The following is a 21,166-nucleotide window of genomic DNA, read 5'->3' as shown; positions in this document are numbered from 1 at the left end:
ATTCAGACTTTCTGTGGCTCTGTAGTCTTGGAATAGCTGGCAGCCAAGTCATTTCCTGCCCTAGAATAGGAAGTCTTTTTTTATTTTTGTTTATTGATTTAGCTGAAATTCATCAATCTTTCAATGTTTTTATACAAACTTTTTCAATTCCTGGTGTTTCAAGTAAAAATAATTACAATTAGAAATTCTTACACATCAGTTCATGACATTTCATTCTCCATTTCATTTAGAACTTTAATGTGAGATCCCATATGTAACGCCCTACCAACCAATAGTGCTCATGTAGTGTAACAACAGTGTGCAGTTTACAATTTACAATATAGATATCCATCTGAGGGTGTAGTGATTACAGTTATAAATTCTCTTTTTGTCTCCCCTTTGGATAGATGGTGACCTCACATATATACTCTAGGGGTTACACAGTTCTCATGCAAATTCAATGTAGTTAGAATAGGAAGTCTCATGTGCTTGAAGAACATACACCAGCCACTGCCTCGAATCCAGATCTTTCAAGTATCTTTGCTTTGATCCATTTGTTGCAACAAGGACTTTTGCTTCAGCTGTCTGGTTATCATCAGTTTCTTTGCTGATTGATCACACAGCTCCAGACATTGCAGAGCCTCATGGCTTTGACGAGCGTGCATATCCATATTGGTCAGCCTTAGGTCCCAGCCCCGCTGCCTGCACTGGACCAGCCAAACAAGCCTTCAACCTCGTTGCTGCATTCCACTCCCACTGTCCTTATTGTCAGAGAGGTGGCTGGATGGCTGTGCCCATCGCAGGCATGGTTTCCATTGTGGGTTAGTGGGATGAAAGTGTACCATGGGATGACAGCCATGCGGTACAGAGATAAGGAGGAAAGTAATATTAGATGTTTTACGCATTGATAAATTAAAGCATGGTCTGGAGAGGCTTGAAGTTTAGAGAAAAGTATGTTTTCACTCTGCTACGCCACTCGCCAGAGTGGATCGGCTATTTTGTTTCAGGAAGATGTACTGTTAGTGGGACAAGTTCACCTGGTAACGACGATCAGAAAAAAAGTAATGCAAAATCCAAATCTCCTCTAATGAAGTTGCTGCCACCCTGCAGTTAGTCTGACCTGTTTGGATAGCCCTTAGTCTAGGCAAAGCACTACTTAACAGTTGAACAATTGTTGGTACTCACCAGAAGATGCAGTTGGAGCAGGGGTCAAAGTGTACAAAAATGAGTTTAACTTGGTTCTCCTCTGCCCTTCCCCGTACGCCCTGCTCCACACCGACCCCATTAACTCCCTCACCCCCACAATACAAACCCCATACCTGGGTCCAGCGTTTCTTCCACTACTTCCCCAATACTCTGTTTTACAAATGCACTATCAATTATGAAAGAAACCCAGTTAAATAAAATGCATGTTAAACGACCACCATTAATTTCAGTAATTGTCCTTCACAGCATGCTGCTTTTTACAGCGGACCATTCACCCCTCTTAAGGGACATGCTAAAGACTATAACAATCCTCTCTTGCCCCCACCAATTATCTGCACACACAGCTGTCCCTGTAGCGGTTTCATGTTAATCATGCTTAAATCCAGAAGATAAACGCTGATCGCTTTGGTACAGGGCAATGTGTTAGCTCGGGAATAAGTGTTGTGTTTTGATTAGGGGAGGTGGGTAGTGGGTTAGAAGGGAGTTGGGGCGGAATCTCAATTTAATAATAACGACTAAAACACGGGAGGACCGTCACGTTTAAAAGGCAAACGTGGAAAATGGCGACTGCTATGATATGTGGGTTTGTTTAAAGTATACAAGCAGGTGTCTTCTCATGAGGCAAATGTCTCCAGTTTCGACTTTTAGCTCGTGCCAAACAGATCAATCACTTAATCTTTCTTCATCCTTGGGTATTTCCATTGGTGAGTTCAGGCAGACTCTTATAGATCACGTTTGGTTGCTATTGTACCTCGCTGAACTCCATACAAGGAATGGCGCTCTCGCCAGAATGCATTGGTCAAGTGTCACTTTGATGGGCTTTTACACCAGTTTATTCTTGTTGGAAGAGTTTACCGAGATTGTAATTTGAATTTAGTTTCATCCATTTAAGCTCATAAGCCTTTTGAGCCCAGGGCAACAAGTGAATTCCGAGTGTTTTCATAGAACACTGCTTTGTAGCTAGCAGGTAGCCAGCTGCAGTGACTAGCCAGAGTCCGCTACATAGTTGGACTAAGGTAATGGCTGGGACGACTGGGGCTTCCTAGTACTTTTCCTTTTGACATTTTTGGATTCTTTCTCCGGGTGCTGTTTCCTCTAGGATGTGAATGTTAGGTCTGTAAAAATGTATTTGAATCATATGTAAAAACCATAAGGCATTCAGTCCGGCTCTGTCATCTTTATTGGTCAATCAAAGGGCCAGTGGGAATCTGGTTCCTCCATTACTCAACGGGTTTGCTTAATACATTTTAGAATGTTGGGAGAGTAATTACATTTCCCCTTTAGAAGGGTGTCAAAACAAGGCCAACTTAAGATGCTTTTTAATGGCATGTACCCTTTTAGTATAATAATTGTTTCCCTCAACATAGACAATACAATCACTCAAGGTTAACCCCAAACTCAGCACAATAATAATAGCATTTAATAAGCGATCTAAAATGACAACCCTATGTAGTTCATAGTTCTTGAGGGAATGGTAATCGGCTCCAAATTCGGATCTCCACCCTCTAGTGCCTTACTGAGCTCACTGCTCCTCTATTTTCACATTGTCATTCTTGGGGTAGGTATCTTGGCTTCCCACATTGATACCCTGGCTCCTGCTCTGGCTGATTTCTGCAACCATTCCTTCGCCACTGGAGTCTTCCCCTCCCCTTGAAGCACTCCCTTGTGCACCCACTTCTTAAGAAACCCTCTGCCGACCCCTCCTGGGCAAACTCCTGGAAAAGCTGGCCATCTCCCAACTTAATCTTCACTCTGAATCTGTTGGCTGTCTCCATGACGTAAAGACCTGCTCTGCAACCTTGATTCCAACACACCATGTGTTCTCATCTTACTTTAGCTTTCTTCTGCCTTCGACACGGTCAACCATGCCATCCTGCTCAACCGTCTCCGTGATAATCTGGGTATCACTGATCAGGCCCTGGCCTGGCTGGCTGACTTCCTCTCCGATCGACCCTACCAGGTCCTACTTGGGTCCTTCCTCTCCTCCATCGTTCTCTACCTGTGGTGTTCTCCAGGGGTCTAAGCTCTCTCCCTGGCTGTTCAAGCAATACCTGGCACTTCTTGCCCACTGCATAGCCACTCTCTGCCCCACCTTTCAGTGCTATGCGGATGACACTCAGCTCATTTTCAGGCTCTCTTCAGCCACCTCTTCTCCCTCTCTCATCTCTGACTGTCTGTCCGCCATCCAGGAGTGGTGTGCCGCCAATGATCTCTGCCTTAATGCCAATAAGACCAAGATTCTCCTCATCGGCACACCTGCTCTCTTCTTCCCTGTCTCTCTGGCCGGCTGCTCTTGGCTCTCCTCCTGCTCCCATCTGTGAGGCCAAAAACCCCAGGGTCATCTTCGACTCCACACTTTCCTTCTCTCCTCACATCTCTGATGAAATCTCTGCAGTGGCTCCCAGTGGCAGCTAGGATTGAGCTCAAAACCCTCTGCATTGTCCACAAGGCCTTCTGGGCCCTGGGACCGCAATACCTTCAACTCTCTCTCCCTAAATATCTTCCTTTTCAAGCACTTCGCTCATCTGCCTCCAACTGCCTCAGGGTTAGTCGCTTCTCCAAGCAGCGTGTTGGTGGTAGATCTTTCTTCTGCTGGGGCCTCCCTCTGGAACAGCCTCCCTGCCTCTTTGAAACTTGAGGAGAACCATCTCTGGTTCCGGAAGGACCTCTCGACCTTCCTCTTTGCTTCTGCTTTCTCTCCCCCTCTCCCTTGCTGATCTCCTGGTCGAATCTGATACTGCACTGGTTTACCTGGCTTCCCTCTGATCTCGGGCCCAGGCCCCCGCCTGCTCCCCCGGGCAGTTGCACACCTGCACTGTCCCCCGGCAACTCTTGCACTCAGGGACTGTTTCTGTATCCCTACAGCCCCTACTAACACTTGACACCTGATGTCTACACTTACCCTTGCACTTGCCACCAGCTGGCTGCACTTCTTATCCTGTTATTCTATTTATTATCTTTATTTAATTCACTGTCATCCTATGTACTGCACTGCCCCCCCTTGCACTTTTCCCCTCCCCCCACCGCAACATGCGCAATCTCAATGTCACCTGGCCTAGTAGGATCGCTGTCTCTGTCTTCCCTCTGTTTCCCCTCCTTTGCCTTGTCGCGCTGGGAAACACTTGTCTATAGGCGCATTATAAATGTCATGCCATATCATATCATATATCATATCATATGTTCTTAAGGTTTGTTTGGAACACCATTCCCACTCTTGTTCCCAAGTTCCTAAAAGGTTATTTCGCGATTCCCATGACCACCCAACTCTTGACTATCCGCACATCCACCAGATCAGGTATTCCGCTTCAAAAGGGTGTGGAGGCCCTGGCAAAAAATGGTTGGTCCAAACCGCATTCCACTCAACCCACCAACAAGTGCTGGAAGCTATGTAAAGACGAGCAGCCCCAATTGTCTGTTATCGCGGCGGCATCCATGTACGCAAAGCCTCGGGCATCCACCAGCACTTCAAAAAGGTAATAGAGGCATATGGAAAAAACATTTACTCCAATGCAACGCTTCACTTGCGGCAAGCCATGTTAGCCAAATTCTTCCCGGACTTGGTAACTCACAGGCAGGCTTGTTTCAAGGCAGGAATAGCAGAGGCCAAAGTGGGGGTGCAGGAACTAATGGAGTCCTCGGTGGCGCATATAGATACAGACGGTAGGGCCATCTGTTTGGCTACTGACATGAGGCGTATGTTGTGGCTCAAAGCCACCAGGTTCAATCGAAATGTGTAAAACCGCATCCTCGATCTCCCATTTGAAGGAGACCACCTATTCCACTCATTCACCGATGAAGAGCTGGATAAGAAAAAGAACAGTTCTCACAGCCAAATCTCTGGCTATACTTAGAAAGTTGGCACTGAAGAGCTTTGGTCAGGTCCAATCGCGAGCTGACGGAGGTCGTACCCTTGGTGAGTTTAGGAGTTTCCCGGACCGCCGTTCTAGGCAGCCTGACAGATCCCTCAGCCAACACGGGCAGAAACAGAATAAGACCTCACAGAAGGGCTTCTTCCAGTCCCCCTCCCAGGCACCTTCCTCAGAGGGAAAGAAGCAATGACTGGATCATCAGGATCCACAGTTCTACGGTGGGGGGCAGGCTTGCTCTCCACGCTCAGTCCTGGCGAGATCCGTAAACGGACCCTTGGATACTATCTGTGGTGTCTCGGAGCTTCCGCCTTCCGATACCTCAAGTTCCTTCCTTCACCACCTCCCTCAGATTGGGAGACCATCTCTCCTTGCAGAGATCAGTTCTCTGTTCGAGAGCTAGGCAGTAGAGGAAGTCACCACCCCCTCTCTGAGAAATTCTGAGTTCTACTCTTGTATCTTCGCACTACAGAAGAAGAACCAGGCAGGCCTGCGAGTAGTCCTAGATCTGTCCTTTCTAAACCTTTACCTACCCCCCCTCCATTTAAAAGTTCAAGATGTTTACACCAGCACTGATAGCAGAGTCGCTGTGTGCAGGAGACTGGGCGTGCTCCCTGGATCAGAAGGATGCATAACTGCATGTCCCAATTTGGCAGACTCATCGTTCCTTCCTATGGTTTCAGGCCATGGGCTTGCACTTCCAATACAAGGTCCTTCCGTTTGGCCTCAATTCAGCCCCAAGAGTGTTTACGAGGCCCATGAATGCAGTGGCTGCTCTGCTCAGATCAGCCACCATGTTTGTCTATACGTAGACGACTGGTTGGTTTGTGTGGACTCGCCAGAGCAAGTCGAGAATACAGTGGCCAGCCTAATGTATACTTTCTATGAACTGGGGTTCTCCATTGACCTCAAGAAGTCGCAGCTCCGGCCTACACAGTCATTGACATTCTTGGGTCTCTTCTGGGATACAAAGGAGGACATATTTCCCACTGAGGACAAGGTCGTGGCTATCAGAAGAGCTACAGGGCATTTCCTCAGCAGGGAGGTGACATCTGCATAGTTGTACCAGCACCTACTAGGGACTATGGCAGCCTGCCTCCTGGCAGTGTCTCCTGCCAGACTCAAAATTAGGCTATGGCTCTATTTTTCAGCCTCTTGGAGCCAAGAAGCTGGTTCTCAGGAAGCATTAATCACCATACCAACTCATCTTCACAAGGGCCTATTATGGTGGAGGATGGATGCAAATCTCATGGCAGGCAGACCCTTCAGACAGCCCTGACCTGCGTACACTATGATGACGATTCCTCCCTCGAGGGATGGGGAGCTACGCTGGGCAACTTCAGTGTGCACAGCCTGTGGTCGAGAGAGTACCATGACAAGTACATCAATGGGCTCAAAATGATGGCCATCTGGCTAGCATTGAAAGCTTCCCTCCCGGTTATCAACAACAGCCCAGTCTGCGTTCAAACGGACAGCTCTATCTGCATGTACTACCTCAGCAGACAGGGGGGCACCAGATCAAACCCTCTGTGCAGGCTAACCATCCATGAATGGAAACTGGCCTTAGCGAACAGCATTTGGCTCTCTGCGATCCACCTGCTGGGCGAGTCCAACCTAGAGGCGTACAGGCTCAGCAGACAGGGGGTTGACAACTACAAGTGGCAGTTGAACAAGAGGGCCCTGAAGGAGATCTTCAACAAGTGTGGTCATCCACAGATAGACTTATTCGCCACCGTACACAACAGGAGGTGTCAACAGTTTGCGTCCTGGGTGGGACGGGGCAAGGGTTCACTGGGGGATGCCTTGCAACTTCAGTGGGACGGCATGTGGGCTTAAGCCTTCCCGCCAAATCCATTAATCCACGGGATCATCTGCAAAGTCAAAGGGGCATGCCAGCTATGATTCCTTCTGATAGCGCCACAGTGGTCATCCAGACCATGATTCTCAGAGCTACTGTGAGACTCTCAAATCAACAATCCGTTCCCCTCCTAGTGGGGACGGATCCACTATTCTACCAGCAAGGATGGGGAAGTAGTGCACCTCTCCCCAGAGAAGTTAGCCCTAGCAGCATGGTTCCTGAGCACATAACCTTACAGCACCTCCATTTGTCATAGGACAACTTGGAGATCATCCAAGGGGCAAGAAGTACTTCCACTAGAAGTCTATACAGAAGCAAATGGACCAGGTTCTACCAATGGGCCAAGGAGAAGGGCCTAGACCCTCTGGGGTGCACCCTGGGTCACGTGCTCTCCTTCTTGGCACATCTGGCACAGTCGGGGTGCAGGTTGACGCATGCTGCACCTACATTGCGGGCATAGGTACATACACAAATTCCAGTGATGATATTTTCTCCACTTTCAACCGAGTTGTCAAAGGACATCTGGCAGGGCTTACCAGGCTGTACCCACCTGTCAAGCGCCTGTACCCGATCTGGGATCTCAACGTGGTTATGGGTGCCTCGGACCTCAAACCATTTGAGCCCATGGCATCTATAGACATCAGATGGTCACTATTAAAACAGCACTCCTGGTGGGACTTACATCGGCGCGCAGAGTCAGCACAACTCAGGCCTTTGTGGCATTCGAGCAATATGCGGTTTTCCATTGGGACAAGGTAGTGCTCCAGACACACCCCTCATTTCTACCAAAGGTGCTGGTGTCCTTTCACGTTGATGAAGAAATAGTCCTTCAGACTTTCTTCCCAAACCCGAAAGATGAAGTGGAGAAAGTGTTACCTAGTCTAGACGTCAGAAGAGCGCTGAGATTCTACCTGACAGGACCAGGGTCTTCCGCAAATCGGATGCTCTGTTCATTACTTTCAGCAGTTCAAAACCAGGGTGTCAGGCCTCAAAGGCCTCTATAGCTAGGTGGATGGTTATCGTCCTCCAGGAAGCCTATGAAGGGCAACGTTAGAAGCTACCAGCAAACATGCACGCTAATGCGGTTAGAGCCAAGGCGACAGCAGTGACCTTCCAAAGATACGTGCCATGGAAGATAGTCAGCAAGGCAGTCGCTTGGGCTACGCCCTCAGCCTTCTGCAAGCATTATTGCTTGGACGCCAGTGCTAGAACAGATGCGGCCTTTGGCCAAGTTGTTCTAAAAAACATTTTCCTAGGGTTCGCATTGTTTCTCCTCAGTGATAAGGAGGAGCCCATTCAGTATGGAGGAAAGGGGATATGACGTAGGAGTAATTATAAGTTACTCACCGTAGTGACTAACATACTACTTATCCATAGTCCCCTTTCCTCCTTACGTCCCACCATCCTCCCCCTTACAAAAAGGTATGTCATTAGGCAGATATAATCTAGCTGAGGTGTCAAAGGGGACTGGGTTGTGGCGCGGATGGGCAGAGTCAAGGGAGCGCATGCTTCCAGTGCCACGCCCCGCGTGCAACTAAATTTATAGGGGAAAGACATATTTTTCTGGTGAAAAAAGGTTCTGTAGTTAGTTTGTCCAGTTTTATTATCTGATCAGGAAGTATTTTGTTCAGTATCCTGTGTAATTTCGATCATTTCCTGATGGCAAGGTGACCGCTGCCTGGGTGATCTCAACGCTGCTCCTTGGGGAGAAGATGTCTGAGCCCCATATTTCTTTCACATGCCCTTCTCTTGTGTCATGGCATGTTCTCTGTTCTATTCATATTCAACGTAATAAAAAGTCAGGCTGTTAAAGTGATGAATGCTGTCTTACCTCAGTCATTTGAAAATAGATTGGACACACTATCGTCTCCTCGCCGGTGCATGTCAATTGTTTGGCATGCACCATATTGTGACTGTCCTATAAAATCCTCTGTTCCCAGGCACGTCTCAAGATGGCGTCTTCACCCGATGTTGGACCATCAGGCATCACTGTCAATTCAATTCAGACTGCCACAGTGTCACCTGAAAAGGCCCACCTCACTGACTGACTGATGGTGAGATCCTTGCTGTCTGCAGGGCATTTCTATCTCATGCTTGAGCGGGATGCAGAGAGTGGTTAGGCGGTCACCAGCCTCCCCGTCCCTCTCAGTCGATGCTCATTGAACCGGAAATGGGGGGAGAGGTGCTTACTCTCTTCGCTTTGCATCGAAAATTACCCAGGTGCACTTATGCTTCCGCTGTTTTACTTTTACTTTATTATGGTAGCGCGTAAGCATTTCAAGGAAAGGCGGCCATCTTGGTTAGTGCTCCAGCCGCACCGCCGCCGTATACCTTGTGATGTCTGGCAATCCACCCATTGGGCTACTCTGCATGCCTTTACGAATTCTGCTACGTAGTCCACCAGCGTAATACGTACCTGCAACCTAGTATTAATGCCTTTACAAGTAGTAGCCCATGAATGTCTGTTCAGCATTCAGTATCTACATTAGCAAATACAATTGCGTACCTCCCTTCAGATATGGAGATAATTAAATCCATATGAGTCTGGAGGAAGTACAATTGGTTTTGGGGGCGGCGGGGGAGGGGGACAATGGGAGACGATACATAGGCCTAATTTAGGAGGCAGAAAACATATATAGCCTGCTTTTGAGGCAGCAGAAAGAGACCCTGTGTAGTAGTAGACAGTAGGTTTATAATGCTTTGGGGAAGCAGCAGACCGAGGTATTGTTTGGGTGTGGACCGCTGCTTGGCGGAAGGCAGCTGAACACCTAACACTGCTTGAGAAAAGGCTGCCGATCCATGTTTGGGAGGAGGCAGTAAGCCTGCAGTCCGTGCTGAAGAGTTTTCAGAAGTAGTTTGACTCATTTGGCCTCTGGTGAGGTTTTAAGTGTAGTGGCCACTGATGCATTGCTATTTGGGCCAAGAACACACATTATTTGGCGCAGACCTCTGCAAAAACTCCATATGATAATGAATGTTAAAGGCTACCAGCCAATGCTGATTAGATTGGCGATCTGGAAATAGAATGCTCTGCATCCATGCACCAGAATGCTGAGCCATCTAGTCTATAGACTTCATAGTCTGCTGTAAATGTTAGTCCATACTTGATTAAAATCCTTTGGTTTCAATCTGCTTTTCCCCACACCCTCAGTTAACCACACTATTTCCGGACATGTTATGTCTCGATTATTTCACCTCCAGCCACTTAATGCTTATCCATATCTTTTGGTATAAAACACTGTAGTCTCACTGCTACAGCCCCAGATGGCCCGGAGTAGGCACTGCTCTGAAAATGCTTGCACTGCTGCAGACCCAGATGGTCCTGACTTGGCACTGCCCTAAGCTAACTAATACCACTGCAGCAAAAAAATAGCTCTACAAATACAGAGCTCTAATGAAAGCCTGTACTGTCAGTCTCCTACTATTGCCTATGCTGTGAGCAAAGAAGCAAAGCTGATGCGCAATTGCCGTAAACCTTGTGATACTGATGCACCTCAGGTTACCTTCACTGGGCTCTGCCTAAAGGTCATGTGGCTATGTATTGCCTTCAAGGAGAATGTGATCTGTTTGTCATACCCATTAAATGAGACTGCTTTCCATTGTTTCCTAGATGAGACATGATTTACCCTGTTCTGATTTTTACTTTCTGTTCTCCTTTCAGATACGTGTCTTGGATATGCAGAAGCCCAGCTCAGCAACAGCTCCACCAAACCTCACCTAAACAAAGTCGGCAGGCGCCGTGTGAAGCCTCTTAGCCACATGGGGGCTGATAGCCCAATTTGCAGTCCACCGGATTACAGGGAGCCCAAATGCTTCCAGGTGGGGCCAAAGTTCCGTACTATGTACCCAGAAAAGGCCTTTGCTTGCAGCGCTGGGAGCATCCCTGAAGGACCCTATCCTCTCAGCCAAGGAAATCCACCTGATTCTTTGCTACACGCAGATCCTGCTGACACCTGTCGGGCATCTCTTGTCCAAAACCCTTACGAAGAGGAACAGTCTTTTTCAATAAAGCAGCAGTTTTGTGTGAATGAGCCCACAATCTTAGGTGCATACACAGATAGCAAGGCCATTTGTGACAGTAACCTCAATCAGTTTTGCAAGGCTAAGCTGGAGTCTGAAAAATGTAATGTGGCAAACTTGGTCAGAATACTGAAGGCCACGTGTGGCAATGGCCAGATCAACATCCACCCCGTTGTTCAGCTGATTGACATCATGAAGGACTTGAACCGACTCTCAGAGGATTTGAAAAATAACGGTGCACGATTGGACTGTGACATCCTGCCTATGAAACATCGTGCATCTTTGACTAAGAAATGTGAGGGCACCATGACCGACCATGCTGGCCAAGTCCCGCAATACAGCTTTTACTCATCGCAGACACTTTCCAACAAAATCTGGAGACCTGAGGAGATGAGTGCACACAACCGGACAAATTCTGAGGATTTGGGCCACATACCTGAAACACCATGCCCTGCAGAAAAAGAGGAAGGGGAAAGCTTTGATAAGGGCGAATGGCAAGATACTAATACAGAACTGTGTGAGGATACCTACAAAGGAAACCTGGATCTAGATCCTATGGACTCTTTGGAATCTGCAGGCTCATATGTGCTGAGAGAGCTGGCAGCTTTAGCATGGTTGGACCCCCAGGATTCTGAACACCACACACTAGATCACCAGCTACTGGATTCTCAATCACCAGATTCCCAATCGTCAAGTCCACAGGCAATCGGCCATGAACCAATGGATTCCCATGTTGAGGAGCTGGATGCCTCATTTGTAGAGCAGGAGGCTCCGGATTCTGGGATACGTGAATTGAATCCTGAAAAGTTACACTTCCCATCACAGGATCACAAGAGGTTAGAGCCCTTGTTACAAAATAACCATCAACTAAAAAAACAGCCGCTAGATTTTCAGATGCTGGAGCCGCAGCTGTTATTACCTCAATCAGCAGAACAGCTTATGGCGCACCACTCATCGGAACCCCAGGCACTATTACAGCACCATTCTTTAGAGCCACGGACCCTACTGGAGCATAAGGCTCCAGAACTTCAGATACAAGAGCCCCAGCTGCCAACATCCATGCTGAATGAGCACTCGTCATCAGATTGTCAAGAACTCCCATTACCAGATCACCAGATTTCATTAGCCCCATCTCTTGACCGCCAAATTGTGGCGTCTTGTTCATTAGAACCCCAATCCGGAAGATCACTTTTACTAGATCCGAAGAGTTTGAGCTCACAGTCACTAGATGCACAAATGTCAAGTTCATCACCACCAGAAGGCCAGAGACTAGCCTCGCCGTCAAAGGATTACCAAGGGGCATGCACCTTGTTGCCTCATACCCAGAAACAATGCTCAAAGTCATTAGAATATGAGAGACTAGGCTCACCATCAACAGTAGACTCAACAGCACCAGACACCCAGAGGCCAAACTCTCCATCTGCAGGCTCCCAACAGTTGCATTCTAACTCGCCTGAGCCCCATGGCCCAGGCTCACCATTGCCAAGCTCCCAATTGCTAGACTTACAGGCAGACTCTGGGAGGCTACATTTACGGTCTCCAAATCTCCAAGGACCAAGCTCACCATCTCCAGATTCCCAGGAACCAGGTTCGCAGTCATCAGATTCCCAGAGGCTAGGGTCTTCACCCGCAGATTCTCAGAGAGCAGGCTGCCCATCGCCGGCTTCACAGAGGCTAGATTCACCATCGCCAGGGTCCCAGGGGCTTCGCTCTCCCTCGCCAGGGTCCCAGAGGCTTCGCTCTCCCTCGCCAGGGTCCCAGGGGCTTCGCTCTCCCTCGCCAGGGTCCCAGAGGCTTCGCTCTCCCTCGCCAGGCTCCCAGAGGCTTCGCTGTCCCTCGCCAGGCTCCCAGGGGCTTTGCTCTCCCTCGCCAGGCTCCCAGGGGCTTTGCTCTCCCTCGCTAGGCTCCCAGGGGCTTTGCTCTCCCTCGCCAGGCTCCCAGGGGCTTTGCTCTCCCTCGCCAGGCTCCCAGGGGCTTTGCTCTCCCTCGCCAGGCTCCCAGGGGCTTTGCTCTCCCTCGCCAGGCTCCCAGGGGCTTTGCTCTCCCTCGCCAGGCTCCCAGGGGCTTTGCTCTCCCTCGCCAGGCTCCCAGGGGCTTCGCTCTCCCTCGCCAGGCTCCCAGGGGCTTCGCTCTCCCTCGCCAGGCTCCCAGGGGCTTCGCTCTCCCTCCCCAGGTTCCCAGAGACTACGCTCACCATCACCAGCTTCTGAGATGGCAGGCTCTCCAGATACCCAGCTGGCCGAGTCGCCTGATACCCAGCTGGCCGAGTCGCCTGATACCCAGCTGGCCGAGTCGCCTGATACCCAGCTGGCCGAGTCGCCGGATACCCAGCTGGCAGAGTCACCGGATACCCAGCTGGCAGAGTCACCTGATACCCAGATGGCCGAGTCTCCAAAGCATCATGTAGCTGACTTACTGGACCCTCAGCTACTAGGCTCTCCAGATCCTCAGATGCCAGCATACAAGTCCCCAGATTCTCCGATACTGGAATCGTCCTCTCCAGATTCCCAAATGTTGGGGTCCCCATCACCAGATTCCCAAATGTTGGGATCCCCATCACCAGATTCCCACATGTTGGAGCCCCCTTCTCCAGGTCCACAGATGCTGGGGTCCCCATCAATGGATCCACAAATGCTGGGCTCCCCATCAATGGATCCTCAGATGTTGGGGTCCCCATCGATGGACCCTGAGATGCTAGAACCCCTCTCGCCAGATCCTCAGATGTTGTCCTCATCTTTGGATCACCAGATGCTAGGGTCTCCATATCCGCAGATGCTAGGACCCCCCTCTATGGATCCACAAATGTTGGAGCCCCCATCAACAGACCCGCAAATGCTGGAGCTTGATTCACAGATGCTAGGGCCCCCATCACCAGATCCAAGGATATTGGAAATGGATTCACAGATGATAAATCCTCAGTCCCCAGATCTGCATATGCTGAACTTGGACCCTCAGATATTGGCCGCTCAATCACTAGATCCACATTTGGCAGAGGCACCGTCAAATGCTGACAGGTTCTCCATCGGGGGCATCATACCTACAGATATTTTCCCAGTTCGCATAAAGCCTAGATTAGGACGGCCCCCTAAGAATAGTCAAAAATATGTTGCACGAAAGACAGATAAACCAAAGATTTGCCGTCGCAGGAAGCCAGGGAGAGCAAAAAGATTAGGAGTGGGTTTGGACAGTGTAGATCTTCGTGGGTTAGAAGAAGCAGATATACTAGCTTCTTCTGGCAGGATGCCAGCCTTTATGGACATGCAAACCTCTCAGTGTGTCATTGAGATTCCAAAGGAAGAGATTGAAGAGCAGCCAAAGAAGTCCAAGTGCCGGGGTGTCCGAAAGATGGTGGTACGAATGGCTAAGATCCCAGTGTCCTTGGGTAGAAGAAATAAAACCACATACAAAGTCTCATCCCTGAACAGCAATCTAAATGTGGATGGCAAGGACCTTAATTCCCAATCCAACATGGAACCCACACCACTCCTGAAGATGAAAAATAATGGGCGCAATGTTGTGGTTGTGTTCCCACCCGGAGAATTGCCTATTATTTTGAAACGCAGGCGAGGTCGCCCACCCAAGAACCTAGTTGTGGCTCCAGGCAAACCCAAGGAGGTGACCCCAACTCCATCTCTGCCACCACCAGAAATGAAGAAGCGGAGGAAGCGGAAGCAGAAACTCGCTTCTCCGCAGCCCTCCTATGCTGCGGACACCAATGACAACAAGGCAGACTACTCCGATGCCTTGGCTAAGCTGGCATTTCTTAATCGGCAAAGCCAGTGTGCGAGCAAGAGCTCACCACCCCGATGCTGGACGCCCACCATACCAGAATCAGTACACCAAGCCCCTGATACTCATAGCATCTCTCAATTCTTGCACAAAGTCCAAGGGTTCCGTCGAAGAGGGGGTAGAGTTGCAGGATTTGGAGGGCGTGGTGGTGGACACTCTTCAGAACTCATGAGGTGTTCTTTCAGTGAATTCTTTGAAGGGATTGGGAAGAAGAAGGTGAAAGTTCAGACTGACCCCTTACACCCAAGAAAGCGCAGGAAAGCTGAGCCGGAACCTGTAGGAAAACCTAAGCGCAAGAGACGATCGCGGAAGAATGGGGTGCTCTTTCCCGAGGAGGAAGATGGACAGAGCTTGGAAGACGGCCTCCTTGAATGGGCCGGAGACATTGCAGGACAGTGGCCGTCTCATCAATCGAGCACCACAAGCCAGACAACTAGGAACTGCAACTACCAAGGCAGTGAGTCCAGAGCCTTTGCTTCTTCATTGCTTGAGTGTGGCTCTCCCAATAGGACTGGCTATTATACAGGAGGAAGCCATTCATCCCAGACAGAAAACTGCCAGGACAGACACAGCCTCTTTACTGGCTATTTCCGCTCTTTGCTTGATTCAGATGACTCTTCTGATCTGGTAGACCCGGCTCTTTCCTCGCAGAGGTCTGAGTCCCGAAAATCAAGCACATACACTGCTCCAAATGCAACCCCCAGCCCAAGGAGCCTTCCATCATACCAGAACAGAGGCGCAAAGGCCAGCGCTGCTAGCAGTGAGACTCCCTTCCAGGTAGCCCTGCAGAGTAGACAGCCTTTTGCCCACAGCAGAACAGTTAGTTATGGTGGCAATGTGTCCCAGGTGACTTCGGAGTGCCGGGGTAGTGATGTTTTTCAGAAATTGGTTCCACCATCATCAGTGTCGAGGTCACCCACTGCGCACCATACTACTAACAGCTTTGGACAGTACACTGGATATGGAACCGCACAAACCCTGTCTGCTGCAAGTGTATATCAGCAGAACAAGCAATATGTCACTCAAGATTGTTCGAATAACAAGGATTGTAGTTTTCCATTCAACAGTGGTAACAGTCTACCTTCTTCACCAGGCAGTGCTCACAGTGGTGTTTATGGGCCTCAGGCAACATTACCTACTTTGCCTATGAGCAAGGCCAACTATTTCAACAACTCAGAGTCAGCACAGTTTTCCAGTGCGACACACACACCAATGAGATGCGACAGCCGGTCCAGTGCAATCTCCCCTGCTGGTTACATGGCCCAGAAGAACTCCACAGCATCTTTCCAGCCATCTACTGAAAACTGCCGTCAACTCCCCAACTCAAACCACTGGAATTTAAGGCAAAATTATAGCAACATGGACTGGAACTCTGATGGATTTGGGCAGTTGTATAACCCTGCATTTGACTGTCACATCGCAGAGCCAAATGTCATCCTGGATATTTCCAACTACACTCCTCAAAAAGCCAAGCAGACCACTGTCTCAGAGAACTTTTCAGAGTCCTCCTCAGATAGCACCCATTTCAGCCAGCCAGGGGGTGGGTATCGGAGGGCCAACAGCGAGGCATCATCGAGTGAAGGACAATCCAGTTTGTCAAGCTTGGAGAAATTAATGATGGATTGGAATGAAGCTTCATCTGGCCCAGGGTACAACTGGAACCAGAGTGTGCTCTTCCAGAACAGCTCAAAACCAGGAAGAGGAAGGAGAAAGAAAGTGGATATGTTTGATCCTGGTCATTTGAACTTTCCCCCGAATGCTTCTCCAGCTGTTGGTTTTCCTTCCAAACGAAATATGGGTCCGAGGCAGCCTCGAGGATCTAGGGGAGCATGTTCAGCTAACAAAAAAGAAAGAGGTGGAAAGTCAAAATTTGTCCCTAAGCCACAACCAATCCATCCTCTGTTCCACGAAAACACAGAACTTGGGTTAGACTATTACAGTGGGGACAGCAGTATGTCACCTTTGCCCTCCCAGTCTCGTGCATTTGGTGTGAGTGAAAGGGACCCTTGTGATTTTGTTGGACCTTACTCAATGAATCCATCTACTCCTTCCGATGGCACATTTGGGCAAGGGTTCCATTGCGATTCGCCCAACATTGGACATGCAGATTTGGAAAGTAAGCATTTCCAATCACTGCCTCACCATCAGCTTGCCACATCCAGTCAACAGGCCCAGGCTGCATTTGATCAAGCTCTGCAAAAAGCCTTCTCTCCCAACTGCTCCCCCAGCATGGCCTTCAAAGACGATCTACGGCCAAATGATGTCCGGAAGCTGCCTGCATGTGACCCACTCAAGCATGGCATGCAGGGGCCCCCTATGTCTCATTTAACTGCTTGCCGTGACTTATCCATGCCTCAGCCTCGTTATGACTCTCCAAGCTGTAAAAATGCAAACTTCTGGTATTCCCAAAATTCCACTGCCAGAAGTCCACCATATGATGCTAAAGCTGGGGCAGGCATGCTAATAGACTTCATGAGAAATGACATCTCCTCCTGCCTCAATCCCCATATGCCCAGCCCCACCGCCTCAAAATCAGACAAGGAGTCACTTGAGATGGCACGGGTCCACCACAGAGGTGGTTACCCTTGTCCATTAATGAATGACTTGAACATTTCCCCAGTACCTAGAGACTCCATGTTACAGATGCAGGACAATTACCGGTACCCCAGTTTCCCCCCTCCTGGACACCCAATCCTCTCTGCACCGAACCTGAAGAACAGTTTTTTGGGTCCAGTGCTAGACCCACACCATGAGGACACTTTCACGGTGACATCATTGTAGTGTCGTTCGAAGTGCCAACAAGACAGAAACGTTTTGTTACAGGGTAAGTTAAAGTCAAAGAATTATGGAAAAGGTTATTTTGTATGACTAGTCGCTTCATAAACCCTTCATTTAGCTTTTCCTTAATGTGCATAGCTTAACTCTCTAAGCTGGTTGTAGATTTAACTTTGGAATTGAAAACAACAACAGCGGAGTATGGTAAGAACTGAATACATTTTTCATAACCGTGATCTCTACTTCACAATAGCCTGCATTCTGGGTTTATGGCTGAATTATCCCACCATGCTCAAGCAGGTCCACTCAACCCTTTTAATGTGTCTTCTACAATATATAATGGGGGTACTTTGGGCTGAGGGAAAGCTTTTCACACATACCGATAGCCAAAAACATCAGAATGTGGCATGAATAGAAAAATGAATCTGTGCCAGAAATTCAGAAAATTCGTTCTTATTTACAGCTGATTCTGTTACTTCTGCTTTAGGCTACATTTAGATTTCGTCAGAGCTGTTGCTTTCGTATCTGTGCATATTTTTTCACTCCAAGAATTGTTTTTGCATCTTCCCCAGCAATGATTCGTTCACAGATCTTACACAGAGCCTGGAACACTTGGAGGTAAATACTGAAGATAAGTGGTTGATAAAGTAAAAACACTTGGCACAGAACTCGAGGCATCCGTCAACTCTGATGCCCATGTTGCAAACAATGCTCACTATCACCTTCGGAGATAAACCCGCTAGTATCACGAAAAAACTGTAAAACTTTAGTCAGCGCTATAATAATGCCTTTGCTGGATGACTGCAATTCCCTACTTACAGGAACTAGCAAGAAACTACCCAGAAGCTACAAATCATTCAGAATGATGCTGTCCGGATAATACATAATGTCTCCAAGAAATAACACATTTCTAATTTCCAGAAAGAGCTTCACTGGCTGCCTGTGGAAAAGAAAATTCAATTCAAAACATTAATTCTAACCCACACAAGTGCGTACATGGCAAGGCGCCGGACTACCCGAAGCATACCTTGAACCAACACACACCCAACAGGTCCCTACGATCAGGCTCAGCACATATGCCAAAATGGGTCATTGGAAAAGGTAGATCTTTTCCTGTCAGAGCTGCTTGTGTATGGAACCGTCTTCCTATATCCATGCGCTCTGAAGAAAAATACACTACCTTTCGAAAAAATCTCAAAACTATCCTCTTTGAATAAATAGCTGCCTACTCTGTGTGTCTTTTGTTCTAATCTTATGTTGTCTATCTGTGCACCGAGATGCCTGCGGGCTATGGCACGTTAGAAATAAACAAATACATTAAAAAAAAGACTACTTATGAGGAATGTGGAGAGGTTTTTTCCCCCTTAGTGTACAAAATAAAAATAGGCAGACCAAAAGAAAAACATGTTCTAGCCGAGTGCTCTAAGGTGTGTAGTGAAGGACCTGAAATAGGAGAGATAATACAAGGAGTTACTCTGATTTCAGGAGTGTTTGCTTAGTTTACAGCTTCTCTTGCTTCTGGTTTCACACCCAAGGTCCACCAATAGGTGCTCTGTCATTTTCTTTAGGTCGCCTTCTGTTTCATTGATTAGCCTATCCTCTCATATTAAATTCAGTGAACTTTGCTATGCTTTAAGTGACTGAACTGTTATTAAGGCTGCATTATCCATTGATAACATTTGACACTTTTTGTAGACCGGATATTAAATGAAATAAAGATATTTTGCTGCTCCACTCCTCATCAGACTAAACCTAAACAAAATGCATCTGGGATATTTCCTCGCTGTGGGCATTTCACCACATTTGTGTGGGATTTTCTATGGGGATAAACCCTCAATACTTCCTTCTCATGCTTCCCCAGTACCCTAAAAAATCAATAATACATTTCCACCTGCCCCAAAGAAATGCCACAAAAGAGGCAGTGAAATAGTCCCGATGAGGTGTGCGTGTATCAGAAAAACAAATAACCAGAGTTTTCTTGGGTGCTCTTTAGTTCCCTCAAAATGATAGTGGACGAGAGTCATAAAAATAGGATGGCATGAACCAACAACCAAGCCCTATTTACCTACCTCAAAAAGACTGAAGTGTGTGTGTTACTGTATTTAAATGTAAGCAATTTTTTCTTTCAGTAAATGGTCCATTCATTGTCACGTGCCACAACCTACTTTCATGCTATAATCTGGAATATAAACCGACTATAACAAACTCAATCACATCAGTAGGGACCATTAGAAAAAAATAGCACATCAATTTATTTAAGCAAAGTGATGCGATGAAAATGATCACACATGTGAAAACATCTTAAACATAAAATTGCACGTTTTAATTCGTAATTAAATGGATCTTCTAAACAAAATCCAGACTGCACCATTCAGATTCATATTTAGAAGTCTGTACCCATCGAGAGGAAATGGAAGCAGTATAGCCTTTTGGGCTCTATATTCAATTTCCCCATTCCTAAGAATTCATGGACATCTTTTATGTACCACATGTGTCAGTAATTTCATTATACACTGCAACCACTTCCCCATTGATGAACATCACCCAGAAGACAAAAATGAAACTGTCTAGGGAGAGTGATGCAAAAACTGTGCTTTCATTCTACGTGTGTGTGTGTGTGTGCGTTTGCGTATGTATGTATGTATATATATATATATATATATATATATATATATATATATATATATACTGAAAACACTTTAACAAAAGTTTAAGTTGCCCAAATGTATTGCAACAAAACCCTTGAAATTCAGCACATTTGGGAAGTCATGACCGTCTTAACTCATCACGCTCCAGTTGATGTCATGTCCCCCATAATGCCATTTTGTATGTCATTGTGAATCCCTTCTCTTATAATATGTATATGCTCGTGGGTTTTGCAACGGAAACACACCGAGTTAAGCCTTAAAAACACATTTTTGCTGTATAGGTGCATTATAAATACACAATAAATAAGCGGTTCATGAACTTCCCAAATGTGCTGAAATTCAGGAATTTAGTTGCAATACATTTGGGCAACTTAACTAAAGTTTTTTTCAGTGAATTTCAAGGGTTTTGTTATACCATATTTTTTTCTTTGTGTAAGGAATCTGAGGACATCCCCACTTCTTTTCTTAAGATGATGTCCTCCTAGGGGCCATGGAAAGGCTGTCACTGTGGGATAATAATGATGTGTTATTTCTATCATTATATGACCCTGGGAGTGGATTTGCAAAGGAGGAACACCCGGGTGGATGAGACTTTGGGAGTGGGAAGAGAACTTCCTTAGGTGAGACATGGTATCCCACATTTCACTTTCGTACCGATCCCTCTATAACTCAAGCCTTTGTAGACAAACACATATCAATCTAAGTTTGTTAATACAGACACATATCAGATTCAGCTGTATACTGGGATGAGGAGGACAACACGAGTAAGGCAGGTCTACCGTTCCAATGGTGAGCGGTCTGGTCTTTCCTGGACTCATCAGGGTGGCAGAAACTTTAAAAGCTGATATCCTATGGTAGATGGAGTCAGCGGTTGTGAAGGCAGAGTCTACTGTGAAGGCAGAGTCAGCTATGCAGCAGTGTGGCAAGCAGAGCGCTCGAGACCTGAAAAAGGATGCAGAGTTTATGCAGCGTGAAGCCGAACTGAAAGATGCTGGATGTCGGGGACGGGCAGTTGGAAGGAAGGA

At 47.5% G+C, this 21,166-nt stretch overlaps 1 protein-coding gene across 1 annotated transcript in view; it reads left to right on the top strand.

Moving 5' to 3' along the window:
* The window catches only part of AHDC1 (AT-hook DNA binding motif containing 1), an 815,872-nt gene that overhangs the window by 624,832 nt on the left and 169,874 nt on the right, over nt 1–21,166 (top strand). The window contains exon 4 of the mRNA XM_069622906.1: nt 10,571–17,542. Within this exon, the coding sequence (XP_069479007.1) occupies nt 10,571–17,499 (6,929 nt within the window). The 3' untranslated portion in view covers nt 17,500–17,542. The remainder of the gene's footprint in view (nt 1–10,570; nt 17,543–21,166) is intronic.

This window comes from Ambystoma mexicanum, chromosome 11 (genome assembly GCF_040938575.1).
Source record: "Ambystoma mexicanum isolate Mex_15411 chromosome 11, UKY_AmexF1_1, whole genome shotgun sequence".
NCBI classification, from domain to species: Eukaryota; Metazoa; Chordata; class Amphibia; order Caudata; family Ambystomatidae; genus Ambystoma; species Ambystoma mexicanum.
The sequence above is the reverse complement of the archived record's forward strand: the minus strand, read 5'-3'. Positions and strand labels throughout refer to the sequence as shown.